Genomic DNA, 19143 nt, shown 5'->3' on the forward strand with positions numbered 1-19143 from the left:
ATGGAGGATTTCAAATGTTATCCAACATCTCACCAAAAAAAATCCAAGATTAGAGGAAAAAAAGTGACAAATTGAAGACAGATTTCTCTCCCATGAGTTATCTAACAACCTCTCAGATGTATCTGCTGTCCCTGTATGCAAAACTGTAAAGTAGTTCAAAATAGCTTCACCTCCAGTTAGAACAGGAACATGCTGCTGAAATTCTGATGCTTTACTAATAATGTCATGTCATATACATTAAGATATCATTCGGTGGGACCAAACCAGTAGTTTTCCTTTAATACTTTCACTACATTTACTGCTAATACTCTCTTTTGGTACTTTTACTTAAGTAAAGGATCTTAATACAATCGTGAAATATGTGGAAAAAAAAAGCCAGAAAAAAGCCATAAAAGCTTAAATCAGGGTCAAACATTTATTAAATGTAACAAAGAAACAAAAAATCCCTACGTACAGAACATTTTGTGCAAACACAAATGAACAGGTGATTAATGTTACTGCTCTTAAGACAAAGTGCAATGGTTAAACTTGTGCACCATCTACTCTTTTCACAGTGATCTGAGAGACAAAAAAAGTGTAGAAAACATGAAAATGAACCAACAAAGTAAAAGTTGAAATCAAAGTTATAGTACAATTACATCAGCATTCATAGAAGTTTCTTTCCTCCTAGCCAGAGGGTCAGAAACAGTTTTAAACACATGGCTCCAGAGCTCTGAAGTGTTTTCCGGCCCAAATGTTTTATAGGAATGTTCCCTGCTTCAGCTCATGTTGCAATCAGGTGTCGGCGTAGAGCGGTGGAGGAGGAAGCAGCTCCAGCTCTGTGAAGTCAACTTCTTGTTCACTGTCATACGAAACACAGTGGGACATCACTTTATGAGGAGGATGCAGAATGTTAAGTACTGTGTGTGCGCTTCTTTAAGGAAGGAGTCGTGCTAACACAAATACAGATCAAACAGCGAAGCTTCACTTGCTGATTAGAAGGAAACTGTCAACACTTACGGATACGGAGGCTCCTCAACCACGCACAAGAAGTCTAGATAAAGACAAGCAGATACAAATGTCACGTTAACTTTGAACTGACATCTCTGCAAAATATCCATCACCGACATGTCTCCAAGGGTCCTCGAAGTAGATAAATGTTCCTTGCAAGTTACTTTCCATCATAGTCAAGTCTCCAACCAGTGTTTAGACTGCAGTGTCCTCAAAGCGATTTGTGAGTACTCTCCTTTTAGCTTTACCGTTATCAGTGAGGGAGACAGAAGTGGTGACAACAGTGGAGCCATGGAAAAAGCAAAACAAAACAAAAAGTCTGTAAACTTACCCGGTGGTTCAGCACTTTAAACAGGACAGAAAAGACAAAATTAAAAAGAAAATATCAAAACCAGTGGTCCACAATGCAGTAACTTTGGAAAAAGTAAAGAAAATATTGTACTTTGTAGGTGTGGCTGCTCCATTATCAGAGACGTTGCCAAATTCATCTTTGCTGTGTTGAAAAAAGATGGCCAGTTTCTGCAGTGCTTCATGTCTGGTCCTGATGGGTAAAGACAACATTACTAACAGCTAAATTCATGATTCACCAGCAGGAAGTCGAAAACACTGGTGCAATCATCTGATGAAACGCAGTAAGTCTAAAATACGTAAATACCTCCACTATGGGGCTAATGAGGATCAGTATTTGTGTCCAAGAGCTGCTGGTTCAGGTGCAAATTAATTCTTGAGGCTGTAATTTTGTTGCATTAGATTGCATGTTGTCTTTTTATTTTATAAACTCTTTACATGCCCCAACAAGAAGACAAAGACCAACACAGTGCAGAAGAGAGTCGAACAGCATGTACTATTTAACAACTTGGAGAAGTGTTGATGATTTTTGATAGTTTATTGTTTCACTCAGCGAATAAAACTAATTTGGGGCTGTTTGTTGTCATTTAACTTTGTGTGGATTCCATCATATTTTCCATCTCCAAATAATACACTTTTCAACAATCAAACTTCCAGACATATATGGTATTTTATTCATGCTGCAATGCTCGTATTATTTTCCCTTAAAGCTAGAGCACATATAAAAGAACATCCATTGAACTGAAGTCCCTGCCCTATAAGTTCACACAATGCTGCTTAAGCCCATCAATAAATCTCTCTGTATCTCACAGTGGATCTGACTTTTAAATGTGCCGTCTCTGCTCATGTGTTTTACGTCAACCAACAATGACAGAAAAGGGACACAGCCATGGCGATGTAGACAGCGCAACAAGGAGTATGGGGGAGTCTAAGGTGAAAAGACTCAGGAAGCAGTGACGAAAAGTTTCTGATGCTCCAGATAAACAAGAAAATCACCATTAAGTGAAAGAAACAGTCTTAAAAAAAGAAGGTACTCAGCAGTAAGGCATTCATCATAAGCAGGCGTCACTGCAGGTTGAACATGTTGAATCAATATTAGTACATATATTGTTCCTCTCATATTTTTTCTCTTCTATAAATTCAAACTGAAAGCTGCAAAAAATTAAACATCCAAATTTTCAACTATGCAGCCTTGTTTGTTCGCTATGTCGATGGAAACAAGAATGAACACAACCATAAAGATTTGGTTCTGTTGTGCAGAAAATGTAGTATCTTCCCTGACAGCTACATGACAACATACCTCAGAAAAGTGCAGATGAACACTTCAATACTCTCTGTTTTTCCCTCCCACACATATCTGAGAACTGGAAATTCCAAAAATTAAAGTCCTCATCTCTCCATACTGTGTAGACTGAAACTTTGAAACTTATGTTCTGCTCCAAAGTCAGACATCTGTAACTGGAATGTTATTATTTTTTTATTCTGCTCATACAGGTGAAGACATCTGTTTGATGTAATGTCATTCAAAAAAATTGTGGAGAAAAGTTCGTAATTTAAGGTTTTGGCCTCACCTAAACATACAGCATACCATGCAAAACTGGAAACTTAAATGGAGTCACAATTTCCAGTCCAGCATCCCTTTGCAAACCTAATTATGGTCATTAAATGCAAGTGTATCATCTAGATGATGGAATAGTTTCAATTAGGCAATATATACCAGTATATCCACCTCAGACCTAAAACTTGAATATTTTAGGCTTCTTAAGTTCAAACATCTGACTACACCGTATTTGCTGTCAGTCAGATTTAGTAACACTGACTTAGAAGCAGCTGACTTGAAGCTTTTTGACATTTTTGGCTGATTAGTCAGTTAGACAAAGTTAAACATCAGCTATTTTCATTATTAATGGATTGTTTCAGCAAAAAAGGCAAATATCTGCTGTTTTCAGTGCCTCAATTTTACTGATTTGTTGCTTTCTCCATTCCTTTTATATGTCAAGTCTTTGGGATCAGACTGTTCCTGACAATCGCTCACTTCAAATACCTCACTTCAGTTATAATAATTGGAGTTTTTCACAAAAATAACTAATCAAGAGGATCAGCTGCAAATTAACAAAAAATGGAAACAACTAGATAGCTGCTGCCTTTGTCTGGTGATTCGTCTATTCGAGGCTGATTGATAATAAATGAAGAAAGACACAAGTGATTTTAGTTTTTTCCTCCAGTGAATTAACTGTGGTTTTTGATCTCTCCTATTATCATACAGTAGAGGACTCCAGAAACCCTAAAATTCACATTTCTATAAAACAGCTTTACCCCATTAACTTTTTTTTTTGCGTTATCTTCTCTCCTATCTTTAAGATTGTCTTATTCAATACTTTGCTCACATTAAAGTGGTCTTAGATGAGTAAACACCCCAAGAAATGTACAAGAATTCACACAGATCACATAAACCCACTTCTTAAGGAAATTTGCAGCAATATTTATGTACATATGGGTTGGAAAAGGCGGCGGGCCAAAGTATCTGCTTTGACACCTGTGTGTTTGAAACTTACTGTGTGTGTAGGTCTTCCAGGTTGGCATCACTCAGCGTGTGCTGGGCATCAACACGAGCACATGCTGTGAAAGCGAACACATGAAGGACAGAAGCCGGTGAGGGATGGGGTTTATTATGTAAAGACAGTCAGGCTCAACAGGGAAGGAGTAAGGAAACTGTATGGTAAAAAGTGCACTTCAAAGCCATGCTACAGTGTACCATATGTCACTGCATTACATTAAACAACCACAGGCACAGTCTGCATTTCCCTTTAAACCAGAAGGCTGGAGGGGATGAGGAGGGAGCATGTTCTGTTCTCTTGTTTTCACTTCAAAAGGACTGAATATAAAAAAAAGGTACTCACACATCTCAGGCGCTGAGGCAGTCTGCTGAGGAAAGCTACTGTACAGAATGAAGAGAAACAAATGAATTATATCCAATGTGTGCTGCATAAATTCAATTTCATCTCTCAGAGGGAATTACTTAAATGTACTCTAATGTGGTCAACAGTTACTGTCGTTCTACTTAGAAATGACTCCTTTCCAAAAGCAGCTTTGAGTCGCAGTAAAGGAGATTAAAACATCTTACTGGCTCTCATTGGATGGTGAGAGGGTCTCATCTTCACAGGCCCACTCCTCGCTGTCATCTGTGACTGTACAAAAACAAATTATCGTGATGAAGGCCCAGTATGCATGATGATGATAGATGTTTGGCAGAGCAGCAGCCAAAACCTTCAGCTTAAATGGAATTCCTTTTCAATCATAAAATAACACATAAATGTAAAGCAGATGATGACTGAAGTTATTCGGGCCAAGTGTTGCTCATGTGACATTCTTTGGGCTGGTTTCCAAACTCTGTGCAAATGCACTCTGTCAGTCAGCAAGTCCAAATTCTGTATCAGGGGTGTCAAACATGCGGCCCGTGGGCCAAAACCGGCTTTCCAGAGGGTCCAATGTGGCCTGCGGGACGACTTTGTAAAGTGTAAAAATGACAGAGAAGACATTAACTGCAAATTGTAAATTTGTAAAACCAGATATGTAAAATCATTTCTAGACCATGACAAGTTGTTTTGGTCATAAAGTAAAAATACTACACTGCTCATTGTTCCTTTGTTATTTTGTGTCTCATTTTTATATTTTATCTTGTTTTTGTTGGGTTTTGTCAGATTTTTGTCGATTGTCTCAAGTTTTTGTCGTTTTGCGTTTTTTTTATCTCATTTGTGTTCTTTGTCTTATTTTTGTCATTTTGTGTTTTGCTTTAGTTGTCGTTTTGTGTATCATTTGTGTCATTTTGTGTTTTTTTCTCTCGTGTTGTCTACTTTTTTGTGGTTTTGTTTCTCACTTTTGTCCTTTTTTGTCGTCTCTCCATTTTTTTGTCGATTTGTAACTTTTTTGTCTAATTTTTGTGTTTCTTTTGTTTTGTTTCCTGTTGTTTGTCTCATTTTTTTTGTCATTTTGTGTCTCATTTTTGTAATATTTTGTCTTGTTTTTGTTGGGGTTTTTTTGTCTGATTTTTGTCGTTTTGATCATAAAGTAGAATACAACATCATTCATTTCCTGTGACTAAATGTTTTCTGCCTTTGTAGAAACACTGATCTGTAAGTTGTAATGTGTAAATGATAAATTGAGGCATAATGTTGTTGAAATTGAACTTATTTTTCTAAGAAATTTCAGGCTGTTCATAAGGTTTTGTAAAAAGATAATTCCTTCAATGTGAATATTTTCAGAATGTACTTTTTTGCACTAAAACAAAGGAAAAATTTAGAGCTGTGGTTATTTATAGGTTATTATGGTGTGATTTTCCTGGTCCGACCCACCTGAGATCAAATTGGGCTGAATGTTGCCCCTGAACTAAAATGAGTTTGATACTCCTGCTCTATATGAAGCACTTCATTTTGTGCTTTTTGAGAACCAACTAGTCTCCAGTCACTCTAATAATAAAACTTTGACAACAGAGTTTAATGTTTTTGTGCAGAGGCTACTTACAACTGCTTGTTAGAACAGGATGATTTGAGGATCTGCAAAACAAAATATGAAAAACTAATCATGATGCACACTGCGGGGGGTGGAGTGGATGCAAATCAGTTTGTAATTGAGAAGCTAAAGGATTTTATCTGCCACTCAGTACCTGCTCCCGATGCTGATGGTATCTGCATCCGCGCTGCTTCCTCGTCCAGCTGCTTGAGCCTTCTTGCCAAGTTCCAGCATCTCCTTAATATTTAGCTCCACGTTCATCACTGAAATATAACCGTCTGCAACAGCCAGGGGAGAGCAGTTACCGAGAACACTGTGAAGCTACTGACACCGACGTGTAAATGTGAAAACAGAAGACTAAAAAAAGGCTTAACACTCCTCCTAGGAATGCCTGTTACTTCCATGTCAAGGGATGTTTTTCTCCAAGTCCAAAATCCAGATGGAATTAGCACATGCTTCTGTAAGTCTACATCTAATCAATACGACCAAACTCACATTTGTGGTTGGCATCTCGAGCCAACCATTTGCCTTTGGGGCAGTTGGTGGTTCGAATGATGCTGACCGTGTCCCCGCTCTTCACAGGCAGGTCATTCTTGCGGACTTTACTTGCCACCATAACCTTGGCATGGTACATAGGCTCCTCTTCTCCAGTCACCTGCGGAGACAAATCTCTCACAAAAAGCTACGAAACATAGTGTGTATAATCCAAATGACAGGAATTACCATAAATTACAGCTTTGAGTAGCTTGCTGCTTTTTACGGAGCATCACTGATAGTTAACTCAATGTCAGAATTAGCCTTTGCAAACTAATTTTCAAATGAGTCAATCGATGACTCAGTGACTGACTAATACAGGCCTTAAAAAACCAGACTAGAGAAAAAGCAGCTCTACCAGATTGAAGAAATGATTCCCCTTACTTTGAATTTCTTTTTCATTTCATTTTCCTTCTTCTCTCTTTCCTTTTGCTCCTTTTTCTCCTTCTCCAGTCGCTGCTTCTCCCTTTTCCTCTGTTCTTTATGGTCAACAGCGTTGGGGCTTTGAGGTACCTTACTGAAAACAAATCAAACTGTTGATCGTGCTTGTGAAAACAACATCTCATTGCTAATCACCCCATCAGTGAGATGGGTGACATGTCAGACAGTACCTGTGGATGTGATTGTGGGCCGAATGAGCATGTTCTCCTGACACATTGCCCCTGCAGTTTGATTATCACAGTAAGAGAAAAATCAATGGCTGCCTTCCATCTGGCAAAAATCAATGTCAATGAAAGAACACAGGTCTTGTGTGAAGAAAAGAAAAGAAAAAACCTCAACATACCACGGATTCCGCACCCATTTGTTCTGCTGCTCCTCCTTGAAATAAGCACATGGTTTTTAATTTAATGCAGATGATTATCAAAGCTCATTACTTATTCATTGCACATTCATTCTCCTATTACTCTCTGAGGTGATTATATAGTCAATTAGATTATAAAATGAGTTACCGTAGGGTGGTTGTCAGCATATGGATCTGCAAGAAATCATTAAGTGAAGAGAATAAATGTCCGCAAGGGATTTTATATTCAGAATAAAATGTGTTAATTGAACACTCTTACTCTTTAGGTTGCCTTTTTGTTTACTTGAGTTCTGGTTCATAATGAATTTGTTGATATTTTCAACATCCTCATACACATTGTCATACGTTTCATAGTAACTGTTGTCTTGATATGCACTAGAAGGGAGAAAGGTATGTATATACTGAAATATGTACAGTGTTAAATGAAAAGCTGTACAAAACGATTGCAGCTACTACAAAGCTCACCTTGGATGTGTCTGAATCCCATCATTGGACGCAGCTTGCTTACTAAGCTCTCTTTCCTCTGGGACAGACTGACACTCAGCAGCTCCCAGATCAGTCTCATCAGAATGAGAGTTAGAAAAAGAATCTACAAGCATCTCTTTGCTGTGGGACCACTGCTCTGGTACAGCAGGCTCTGGGAACTCTGGCAGGTTTATTGGTTCAGGGAAGCTGGCTGGATCGAGGGGTGTTATGTTTTGACTGCCAATGTTCAGATCTTGGATGATAGAGCTTACACTAGCCTTGGCAGGATTACACGCTGACAAGTCAGGTGGACCCTCGCCGGCGGTGACCTCAAAGTCGACTGCTGTGTGAATCTCAGTGCTGACTAAGTCTAAAGCCTCCACTTCTAGCGAGGCAATATCAACAGCCTCACCCCCTGCTGTTTCCATCTCTGAATTCTCGAACTCTGGAAACTCTGGGGCGTCTAGAAGAGGGTTGGAGATGACTGGGTGCTCAGATGCTGGCTCTTCAGTTGGTGCTTGGCTCAGACCCGGTGACACCTCTATAAAAGGAAAGAAATGTAACATTTGAACAGATGTTCAGCCTCACCACAAATTGTATAATGTAAACTGCAGTGAGGCTAAAGCACAGTCACTGATGCCTAAGCAAAATAACTGTAGCCACAAAAGAGGATATGCAAAAAACTGAAATAAAGCAAAGCTAGGGAAGTGGCAAAGAAACGAAAACTACTGCATGTTGACATACCACGGACTGTGAGAGCACGGTAACGGCTGAGATCCACTAATGGAGGTTTGGGGGGCTTTGCTGGCATTGACCCCAATGTCCTCAGGTCAGGTAGATGTTTCTTTAGTGGAACAAACGGCGGTTCAACAGTCTTCGCTAATGAATGTTCATTTTTATCTCTGAGAAGCTGCTTACCCAATGCTGGCTCTTGGGGGAAAACAATTTTACAAGTGCCTTAGCAATCCTCATCTAAATAATCATGAATACTTACAATTATACACACAAAGCATGACAGAATAGAGGACTTTGATGAGGACAGAAAATGTTGCAAACATTCACTTACTGTGTGCAGAGCTGTTGGCTTTGAAGAAAGGCCGGGCTGAAATACAAGCCAGGTGAGGAAGACACACTGGTGGGGGTATGGGCAGCTCACTGTCAATGTTTTTTGGTGGGGAGGGGAAGGTCTTGTCTCTGGAGGTGTAGTCAGGGGAGCGCAAACTCTTGGGTTTGGCAGAGATCAGCATCTGTTGGCGTGAGAACTTCTTCTTGGCCCTCTCCAAAGTGCTCATAATTTTATTGTCAGAGTCACCACTCGTGTCTGCAGAAGGAGGGGTGACTGGGATATCTGGGCTGGAGAAAGGGTGCTCAGCGGCCGATTGGTCACTGTATGGAGAAACCTCATCTTCTGTGGTTTGTTTTTCCACTGAGGGCAACTCACCAGGGGCACTACAAGGTCTGTTGGTCAAATCAGCGTATGTTGGCTCCTCTCCATTTTCTGCACTGACCTTTGATGTTTTGGTTGACTTGAAAGGAAGCAGCAACCCCTTTTTCTTGATTTTAGTTTGTGGCAAGACTTCTTTCCCTTGCTCTGATTCCAGTTTGTGCTCCTTTTTGGCTGGTACTTCTGTCTTCTGATCTTTTACAGGCAGTACAGGAAGCACCAGAGGCATGGATCGGTCTTTGAGTGACTGCCTGGCTGTGTTGTCTCCATTAGTAAGCTGGGATGACACAGAGGTCTGCAGAGGTTGTGGTGGGAAGGAAATTGGTCGCTTGCCTCCAGATGCCCGTAGACCATCTCTGAAGATGACACGGGGAACCACTGGTGTCTTGTTCTCTACAGCAATATTAATACTGCTAACCACAGAGCTGCAGTGACCTCCAGGTGGCGGAATGTGTTTAGGTTTTTCAGCAACAGCTGGCCGACTGATTTGGGACTGAGCCAGGAGGGCCTCTTCCTGAAATTTAGCCCTCAGTGCTTTGAAGTTTATTGCTCCTTCCTGAAACAAAAGAACAATTAATAATCAATTCAGATATTGCCATTACTTTGACGGACAATTTAACTGAAGCGCTTAATTTAGGGATCCAAAACTCAAGAATGACAACTTAATTTAAGGGTTTTCCAAAATGCTTTAAATGTTAATCTTACTTACTCCATGGAATCTAGATATGCAAAAAGTTTTAATTTTGAGCACTAAGACTTTGAATTTTTTTTTGAAGATTCCTGCTTCCTTTCTAATAAAATGGCCGTTTTTACCTCTTCAAATAGGTCTGCACAACATGTTGTTTTGACATTGACAGCACAATGTGCACATCTGCCACAGACACATCGCAAGAAGTGCAACATGAACTACGGAAAATCACCTCAAACACATCATGTGACAGCTGTTTTCTTTTGTTTTTAGTGATGCTTGACACAAAGAGAAAAATTACATCGTTCTCATTTTCCATGACTACAAAAGAAGTCTGTCTGATAGAACATAATTTACTTTGATTTAAGTGTTTGTGGATACACAGAGATTTGTTTCTTACTTTATTTACAAGACATGGAGTTTGTTGACATGCAGGCTGCAGTAAAATGGGTGATTAACAGGAGAGAAACACTGAAAATTAAGATTTGCTAGCAAAAAGAAATGGAATGTGTTGTATGGAAATATTTCAGCTAGAGAAAGGAACTCTGGTCTTTTGGAACAGCTACTGTGTCAGCAGTGTCTCGCAGTTGTTGCCACTAAAGAAGGCAATATAACAAGTTTGTTTGACCATTTAAATCGGCACCACAAAGCTTTGTATGATGACTGCAAAGCCAGATCTGAAAGTTAACCAAAACAAAAAACTATTTTGGATGTCTTTGACAGTGCAACACCATCTGTGAAAGTATCCAAATGGCTTTTATCGCTATTTTTTAAAATATAATTTTAATCTCCAAGACAGATACATTTAGCCCACAGAATCACCCCAATCTTTCTCAAAAGACAAATTCTTTTCAATTTGTTATTTAAGTAACCTGGTGATATTCCTGTATTTTTCCTTTCAGAAACATCCATCACAGAAGGACAAAACATTAGAATGTCAGTGTTTTTTTTGTTTTTTTTTTTTTTTTTAAAGAAATTTCTCCTCCATGGATCAATAAAGTATTTCTGATCCTGACTTTTTAATACAAAAGAGCGTTTTTGTTTGTTTGTTTTTTTAAATGTGAATATTTGCTGGTTTGATTTGTCTTCTAATGGCTGTAATCTGAATATTTTTAGAATTTAGACTCTTGGTTGGACCAAAGTGGACAGATGGAGTCCGCCTGGAAATTGCGATTGGCATTTTTCATAGTTCAGGTTTTGCACAAACCGAACGGCTTGATTAAGAAACCGCTCAGCAGATAAATCATAACGAATGTAATTTTCAGTCCTCAAAACCAATATAAAACTGCTGAATGATGGCAGAAATCGTGACAAAAAAAAGATGAAAAGTGTGTGCACTACAAAAAACTTCAGTTATTAGTACCATATAGAGCTGTCAAATGGGACAATTAAGTCATATACTTTTATAACACAGAACAAGTAAAAAGCAGTGTATTAGAAAGTGTTAGTATTAGAGTGTCTTGGCTAGCACAGGGCATTGACAAACGGCTAAATTTAGCTTCATACTACAGTACTTTAGCTAATTAAAGTTGTCCAGAAAATTCATTACCTCTTCCATTGTAGCTCGTTTTGTTCATCACTTTTCACGCCTGAACATTTGCAAAGATAAACTTAAACTTCAATGCTGTTCAATGCTGCTCCTTTGATAAATTCACCATGATAAATCCTCCGACAGGTTTATGCTAATCACGGAGATGCTAATACAAACAATTTGAAAGCGCCGCTGTGTGACGCACCTGCGTGCTGCGCGTTACCTACGTGCGCGGTCACGTTTATTTTGTCGGCGAATCAGAGGCGTCGACAGCTCTTCCATGTTTGCGGATGTGTAGAGTATGTTCTTAATTTGCAAAAAGTTTGCGACAGGAGGAGAAAAGCTGAAACAAAGTTGATCTATTAAAGTCCAAGAGCTTTTAAATTTAATTACCCTCTGAACCCCATATTGTAATATAATTTGTTTTGCTTCATAAAAATCAAATAGCTAATTCAAGGTTTTTGATTACTTGGTTTCCAATCACTATAAAAATGAAAGCAACGTATACAACTTTTTCCAAGTGCCCACAGATGGTCATAATACTGGAGGGGGAAAGCTTCACATGCTATAGGCAGCCTATTTGATTAAACTGATTTACATTTTTACACCTCTCACAAACTAGCTGACTGACTCGTATTTCACCATGCTGAATGTATCATCCAACAACTTTCAGACAGTTTTCTCCTCTGTATAGTGTTTTTGAGCCATGCCACATTTATTTTATCTTTCAAGTACAGCCTGCAATTTAACCAAAAAGTCTCTATACCTTCTCAGTTGCAGCGCTCAGCAAATAATTGATTATTTTTTACAGCATTGATTCATTGCAAACAGTTTATTTATGGTGATTTTTTGAATGAGACATTTTGAAAGAGGGGATATTGCTAAAATATTAGGCTTATTTTTGTTAGTTTTTTCCTGATACAACTCCATCAAAGATTTAAGAACTGTTAGAAAGTTGAAAATCTGATTATTATTCTTGTTTTTATGTTTTATGGCTCTGATGAATGACATCATGTTTATGCTTTCAAACACATAAACATTCTTTTTAAACCAACCAGTAGATTTTGGGTACAGCGGGATAAAATTAATTAATTTATAATTGACATAAATAGGTGCCACATGCACATTTAAAGAAATTACTTTCCAAACAAAAGATACTAAAAGGGACAGAAGAGTAAATTATGCCAACATGTATGTTTACTCAGCATGGATCATATGAAATGAGAAAATTTGATCCATAGGAGTATAGATATTTTAATGCAACAAAGAATGCCTGACAGCCTTATTGTGTTATATTAAATATAGTTTTATAGACCTAGTGTCCTAATTTTGTGTTTTCCTTTTAAAAATCCCTAAATAAAAGACATTTCCACAATAAATTAGCTCAGAGAAGTCACAAATTAGTGCACTGAAATTCACCAAAATACAGGAATTGAAACATTTTGAGAGTCATCACATTGCAGATACTATAGGTACTCAAATGTGTGTCTTTTTGGTATTTTTGTCACCGTCAGTGTTTGCGTATATGGGGATGGCATGTTCAACCTGGATTGGACTGTTTAAAGATGAGAAACCGGGTTTATAGATTATTTAAATGATTAAAACTTTCCCAGCTGTTGCAAGATCATTTGTTTGCTCTTGATCAATCATTCACTATGTTTGCTCAGCACCCTGCAGCGGTAGAAGTCCCCTCAGAATTACAACAGTTGTTTTGTGATGTGGCATTTGAGTATTTAGGACCAGGTACTTATTTTCCAGTATGGGGATATTAAATTACGTCCTCCTGGGTTTATGCACACTGCATCTGTTTATCAGTTTTAGCACCAATGTGGATGCGTCCAGGGAGCCACGGACAACTGCTGATAACAGGTGGAGTATTCCTCGCTTCGCTACCTATTACATTCACTTGATAACATCTTGATAGCTTAGATTTAATATACATTGCCATGCACTGTGGGAAGTAGAGGTGGAACTGGGATGATAATGATATTTTGTGGGCCAGTGGGGCTGCGATGAGGAGGGCCAGAGCTGTGAGCAGACCGATACCAATCAACTGCATGCTGGGGAGCTGGTCAACTTGGACGCAGTGTAACTCCTGCACAGACAAAAAGGTGATTTTTTTTTCATTAAATCATATAAATCAGTCATTTTAAGATGTTCCTGAAAATTATGATTACAATGTTCAGAATGGATTGATTGGGGAAGTAGCTTAAATCACTGCAGTGTGAATGAGATAATCAATAGGTTACAATTGATCCCTAAATCTGCGCTCCAGGTTCAATAAAAGTGGGAATTGGCTGTATTTCTATGCTCCTGATGTTTATGTCTGTTCACTCCAGAATGCACAACTCATTGAGGATCTTTGACAGTTGTAACACATATGACATGTATAAGGAATAAGAAAATTCATTGAGTTCAGTTGTGTTTAACCCGTTGTCCTCATTTACGGGCACCAAGAAATATTGTTTCCTTGTCTGAAAGAAATCAAAAAAATTCAGCAAAAAAATTCCCCAAATTTCTGAAAATTTGCAAAACCTTCAGGAACAAAATTCCAATAATTCCTTAAAAGTTTTATTTAAAAAAAAAATCTCCCAAATTTGGCAAGAAAATTCTTGTAAATATTTTCAAAAAATGAGTAAAAATCTTTTTAAAAATCCTAATAATATCTAAAGTGATTACATATATATCAGTCAAACTTCTAATATTTTCTTTAAGAACATTCACATAAAAATCAACCAAAATCCAGCAAAGTTTGGTTTAGATTTTTTTTGTGAATGTTCTTAAGAAACATTTTTAACATTTCTTTTTTTCTACCAAAAAATTTTCAAAGATTTCCCAAAAATGTTGAAAATGTGGACATCAAAAGTTTCACTGTGAAAATATATTTTTTTCCCACATTTTCAAACTTTAAACCGGGTCAATTTTGGCCCGCAGGACAACACGAGGGTTAATTGGAGCAGTAATACACTATTATGTGGCCTACTTTTAGTGTGTTTTTACATTAAAGTATATTTAAATAATGGTATAAGGTAATGGGCAAACTGATGGACTTAAGCTCTGTCTCAGTTCCGTTTCCGAAGCCTAGAGAAACCATCACAGTTTGGTGGGACAGAGTGCATCGAGGGACTGTGGGAGAGGCTGGCATGTCCAACATCCACCACACCGTGTCTGGAGCCCGATTACTGTGGAGAGAGTTTCACCTGCAAAGAAACAGGCAAGCCTCATTCACAACCACTCAGACGACATATTCTCTTTAAAGTGAAGGTGATTCATCTGTTGGCGTGTGCATGAATGCAGCATATGAGTGTGAGCATCCATTTTGGTGCATTTTTTCCAGGGCGCTGTATCAGCCAGTCCCTTCGCTGTAATGGAGAACCGGACTGTGATGATTTTTCTGATGAAGATGAATGTCAGGATTTCAACCGGAGAGAAGACAAATGTTCCACTTTCATGCCAATCCCTGGTGCTGAACGTGGCACTCAGGGGTAAATACTGCACAGTGATTACTGCTTTTATTATTCATTTTCCAAATTTTAACTGCTCTAAAGGCGATGCACAGCTATGCATTGAGTCCACACATTATACAAAGCATCCACAAAAGAGAGTACAAGATACACAATAGAGTCACAACAGACAACTCTTCAGCTATGACGTATTTCTGTATTAAAAGCCATGGAAAGATGTCACTCAACAATAATTTTGGCAGAATTTTTTTCCCCTTGCAAAGTGTTTTGAATAATACAGAATACATATATTTTTCCTATCATATCATTATTTCTTTAGCTTGACTGAATGTAATGATTGATTTGAATTATTTTGCTTTCTCATAGCTTCAACATCTTGAGTGGAGATTTTGTTGATCACGTACTTGACCCAAAGTACTTTGGAGGACAGTGTGAATACGTCTACAACGGTGAATGGAGGAAGTTCATTTATGATGCGTTCTGTGAGAACCTGCACTACAATGAAGACGAGAAAAACTACCGGAAACCTTACAACTACCACACTTACCATTTTGTGGTAAGGTATTGTTCTGATTCATTGTTTCTTTTTTCACTTAAAAAAGTAGAAGGTTTGAAGACAGACATTTTAAAACGAAGTTCAACTTGTTTCAGGCTCAAGCTACATCAGAGGGCTCTCATGAGTATTATGAAGATTTGACTGACCTGCTGACAGCAAGGAAAACTATGTCCTCCTCCAATGGTGGAGTCTCGCTTGGGATCGCTTACTTGGAAGTTGGACTGAGTGGCAGCAGAGAATCAGAGTTTCTCAGGAACTTAACACAACATAAAAGTCAGGTATGACTGTCTGACCCAGCGGTCAAGACATTTTACACAATAAGTGCAAGTGTTCTTCCTTTAAAATATATACAGCATATTTACAGCCACACCCTGTAATATATCCTGTCATGTATGTTTTACTCTAAATGGGACCGATATTTACAAAGTGAACATTATGCTGTATTGGAGGAGACTTAAAACTAACAACTGAGACTATGAACTTATTTAGAAAATGTTTGCTGAGGTAACAAATCAAGTTAGAAGTAGGGCCATTTTCTCATCGAATTCGATATAATCTGACTTGCTTTTACAACCACAGGAGTCGACCCTGCTGGTTTATAGAAAGAATACCTGTTTATGTCACTTTAATGGCTTCACTTTTTAGACCTGGAAACTACAGCCACCTTTAACATAGTCTGTGTTTTCAGACTTTACAATGAAAAAAGTTTAAGCTCACAGCTGTGTAGCTCTAGCTTCATATTTAGCGAGTAAAGATTAGCAAGAAAGCAACCACATACATGACTGTAAACTTCTTTAAACACGGTTTAGTCTTCTGAAAAAGTATAAAATCTTATCTTTTGTCCTCAGGACCTCGGCTTCATTAGACTTCAGTCCAAAGTACAAACTGCTCACTTCAAGATGAGAACCAATAAGCTGATGCTTCATGAAGATTTCTACATTTCACTCATGGAGCTCCCAGAACAATATGACTTTGGGATGTACTCCCAGTTCTTCAACACATTCGGCACCCACTATGTCACAGAAGGAACCATGGGGGGAACCCTGGAATATGTTGTGGTCGTCAACAAAACGTCGATGGCAGAATCAAGTACTGTTGGCTTTCCAGACTGTGAATCAGTGTAATCTAATAAGAAATGTAATGTAAGGTAAACTATTTTATTCTCTTTCCTGACTGTTCCAGAGATGGAGGGTGAACAAGCTGGTAGATGCATCGGTGCCTCTATTGGTTTTAGCTATCCATTTGAAAATTATGCAACAGTAGATCTGAAGCTGAAAGGGAACTTATGTGGGAAAGAGGGACAATTCAGTCAAGGTGAGAAATCAAAAATCTGTTGGTTGGTAACCTTACTCGAGATACCTCTAATATTTATTTTATAAGCTATATATTTGCATGATCCAGTTTATTTGTAGCTATGTATCACTTCTGTTCAACTAACCCATTTATATAAAGTAAAACAAGTTTAATTTTTGTCCTTGAAATGTAGGTAAACACTCAAGTTCAGCTGTGATTGAGGACATTGTCACTCTGGTAAAGGGAGGAATCACAGACAGCAGCACTGGTCTGTTGGCTATCAGGAACCCTGACACTTACAAAAAATGGGGAGCATCTCTCAAATACAACCCAACAGTCATTGAACATGAGGTAACTTAGTGGAAGGATAACATGTTCTTAAACAAAACAAAACCAGACAGAAGTTTTAGTGCAATTCTCACTAAGTCATTCTATCTCTCTCTCTCTGTCCTTGCTCTGCTGTGACCCAGACCATGCCGATTTATGAGCTTGTGCGCCTCAGCACAGCTGCTGACCATGTAGGTGCGAGAATAAACAACTTGCAGAGGGCCTTGGACGAGCATCTGCAGCAGTTCAACCCCTGTCGCTGTGCCCCCTGCAGGCACAACGGGATCCCCATCCTCTCAGGAACCTCCTGTAACTGCATCTGTAAGTCAGGATACCAGGGAGACGCCTGTGAAGAGACGCTCAGGAGAGGTGAGAGTTTCATCGTAGGTGAAAGCAGAAATAAATAAAATATGGTATTAGTGTAAATCCATCTCTGTGCTAGTCTGTGGCACAAAATCTCCAAAAATGAAGGAGTCCATAGGAGTTATTTTGTTTAATATATGCTTTTATTTTTTTCTCCACAACCATCTGGCAATCCTCAGAGTCTTTTATAGCCAGACCATTCTTTAGTGCTGATGCAGGTCAGTGTAGAATGGTCTGGTTGCACCTCATTAATTTATAGCTCCAAGGCTTGTTTGTATTTCTTTAAAGCATTCACAGTTATCTTGGGCAGTGCTAAGAAATCACAGCTCCTCAAAAGAGTTATGAGGAAATTGTTTTAGTGGAAAATTTGCATGCAGGAACCCGCCATTCACCAAAAAAAATAAATAAATAAAACATTGGCCTCACAGCACGGTCTAAAACTTCATCAAAACTTCAAATTCCCAGTGTAGCTGGTTGCTGCTGGAGGTTGTTGTTTCACATAGTGAAGTGGATTGAGAAAACAGCAGCATGTAGGCAGTGGAAGGAGAGTAGAAATCCAATAACAGACTTATACCCACAGTGTTTATCTGGTGAGTCACATAACAAAGAGACAAACAACCGTGAATACGTTTACTCCACCTGCAGCCAATTTAGAATCACCAAAAACCAGCATCTGCATCTGGCTGACAGGAAAGAATTAGCTTAGCACCAAATCAAATCAAAATTTTTGCCTGACGATGGTGATGATGAAAAAAAAAGAAGAAAATTTCCTTTCTGGATCTTGAGTATCTGTATCAAATATCATGGCAATCCGTAAAAAAAATGTTAAGACACATTAGTCTAAAATGATAATTCATGGCTGAGCTACAACAGAAGGAGATCACGACAACGAGTAGGGTACATTCCCAGAAAACCCTAAATTTCAAAGATCAGATTTCACGGCAATTCATAAAACGGTTTAGATATTCCTGTTTGGTCCAAAAGTGATGAGCAGACTTAAATACAGACTCATACTGTCATCACTTGAGCCATATCTTCAGCTAAAATATATGTGAATTAGCAGTTCACATCCTGAAGAGAAACAATTCAGAATACTCATTAAAGACACTAGTCCCTGTTACTGATTTGTATAACCTGTAAGATGTGTGCAAATGTATTGTCGCAAGTTTTTGCACCACTTTGTTCTGTTGAAAAACCAATAAAGGCGGCCATCACCCAAATGTTGTGCAGTTAAAGTACAAAATTATGCTTTGGGCACTTGACTCACTGTCTAGATGTGATGGCATAAAGTGCAAACATTTCCCCTTGGCAAATCCAAATCCTTTGGTTGAAACTGGCATATAACCACTTTAATTTTCCTCAACAGATACCAGGACAGATGGGTCATGGTCCTGCTGGGGGTCTTGGTCATCCTGCACATCAGGAAGGAAGACTCGGACACGAGTCTGTAATAATCCTCCACCTGATGGAGGTGGAGCAAACTGCCTGGGCTCCACTTCTCAGGCTCGTCGCTGTTGAAGAGAAGCTTGTCTCAGGTTTCAGGGTAAAAATACGCAAAGCTGTCCTTCTAGGCATCTTTTCAAAGCATTAAAGGCCTCAAAAATGAAATTACACTGTGTATCAAAAGTGGCAATAAATGTGTGCTGTACAGACTTTGTGTATGTGTCTGTTTTTTATAAGGACACGAGTGTCATTCATACCATGTGTGACATTTTGCAAATTGCCTCTAATGTGAAGGTTAAATCAGTGTAACAGACGTTGAATCCAGGTCAGTGCCTAAGGCAGATCTAGCTAAATGCAACACAGAAGAGCAGCCATATCAAGAAGTA

The 19143-nt window shown here is 38.6% G+C and overlaps 2 protein-coding genes across 4 annotated transcripts; one reads left to right on the plus strand and one right to left on the minus strand.

The window, feature by feature from the left end:
• Positions 1 to 391: 391 nt before the first annotated feature.
• si:ch211-188c16.1 (uncharacterized protein LOC562677 homolog) lies at positions 392 to 11517 on the minus strand. 3 transcript variants are annotated; one of them, XM_023297330.3, is made up of 19 exons: positions 11330 to 11517; positions 8715 to 9648; positions 8393 to 8578; positions 7649 to 8189; positions 7443 to 7558; positions 7332 to 7357; positions 7166 to 7200; positions 6993 to 7043; positions 6766 to 6898; positions 6343 to 6502; positions 6002 to 6125; positions 5860 to 5891; positions 4463 to 4526; positions 4239 to 4273; positions 3894 to 3957; positions 1433 to 1531; positions 1322 to 1335; positions 1000 to 1033; positions 392 to 841 (listed from the first exon to the last, which is right to left on the minus strand). In XM_023297330.3, the coding sequence occupies exons 1-19, from the start codon at positions 11336 to 11338 to the stop codon at positions 775 to 777; spliced, it is 2724 nt and encodes a 907-aa protein (XP_023153098.2). In that variant the 5' UTR covers positions 11339 to 11517; the 3' UTR covers positions 392 to 774. The 3 variants fall into 3 exon arrangements, with proteins under 3 accessions (XP_023153098.2, XP_023153097.2, XP_023153113.2); XM_023297329.3 differs by having other exon boundaries at positions 4239 to 4276; XM_023297345.3 differs by lacking the exon at positions 7443 to 7558 and having other exon boundaries at positions 4239 to 4276; positions 8061 to 8189.
• Positions 11518 to 12978: 1461 nt separating this feature from the next.
• c8a (complement component 8, alpha polypeptide) lies at positions 12979 to 18964 on the plus strand. Its single transcript, XM_023297252.3, has 11 exons — positions 12979 to 13180; positions 13314 to 13422; positions 14378 to 14525; positions 14649 to 14796; positions 15142 to 15331; positions 15427 to 15609; positions 16180 to 16420; positions 16514 to 16645; positions 16818 to 16975; positions 17095 to 17320; positions 18681 to 18964. The coding sequence occupies exons 1-11, from the start codon at positions 13071 to 13073 to the stop codon at positions 18830 to 18832; spliced, it is 1797 nt and encodes a 598-aa protein (XP_023153020.2). The 5' UTR covers positions 12979 to 13070; the 3' UTR covers positions 18833 to 18964.
• The last annotated feature ends 179 nt before the right edge of the window (positions 18965 to 19143 follow it).

This window comes from Amphiprion ocellaris, chromosome 10, assembly GCF_022539595.1.
Source record: "Amphiprion ocellaris isolate individual 3 ecotype Okinawa chromosome 10, ASM2253959v1, whole genome shotgun sequence".
Lineage (NCBI taxonomy): Eukaryota > Metazoa > Chordata > Actinopteri > Pomacentridae > Amphiprion > Amphiprion ocellaris.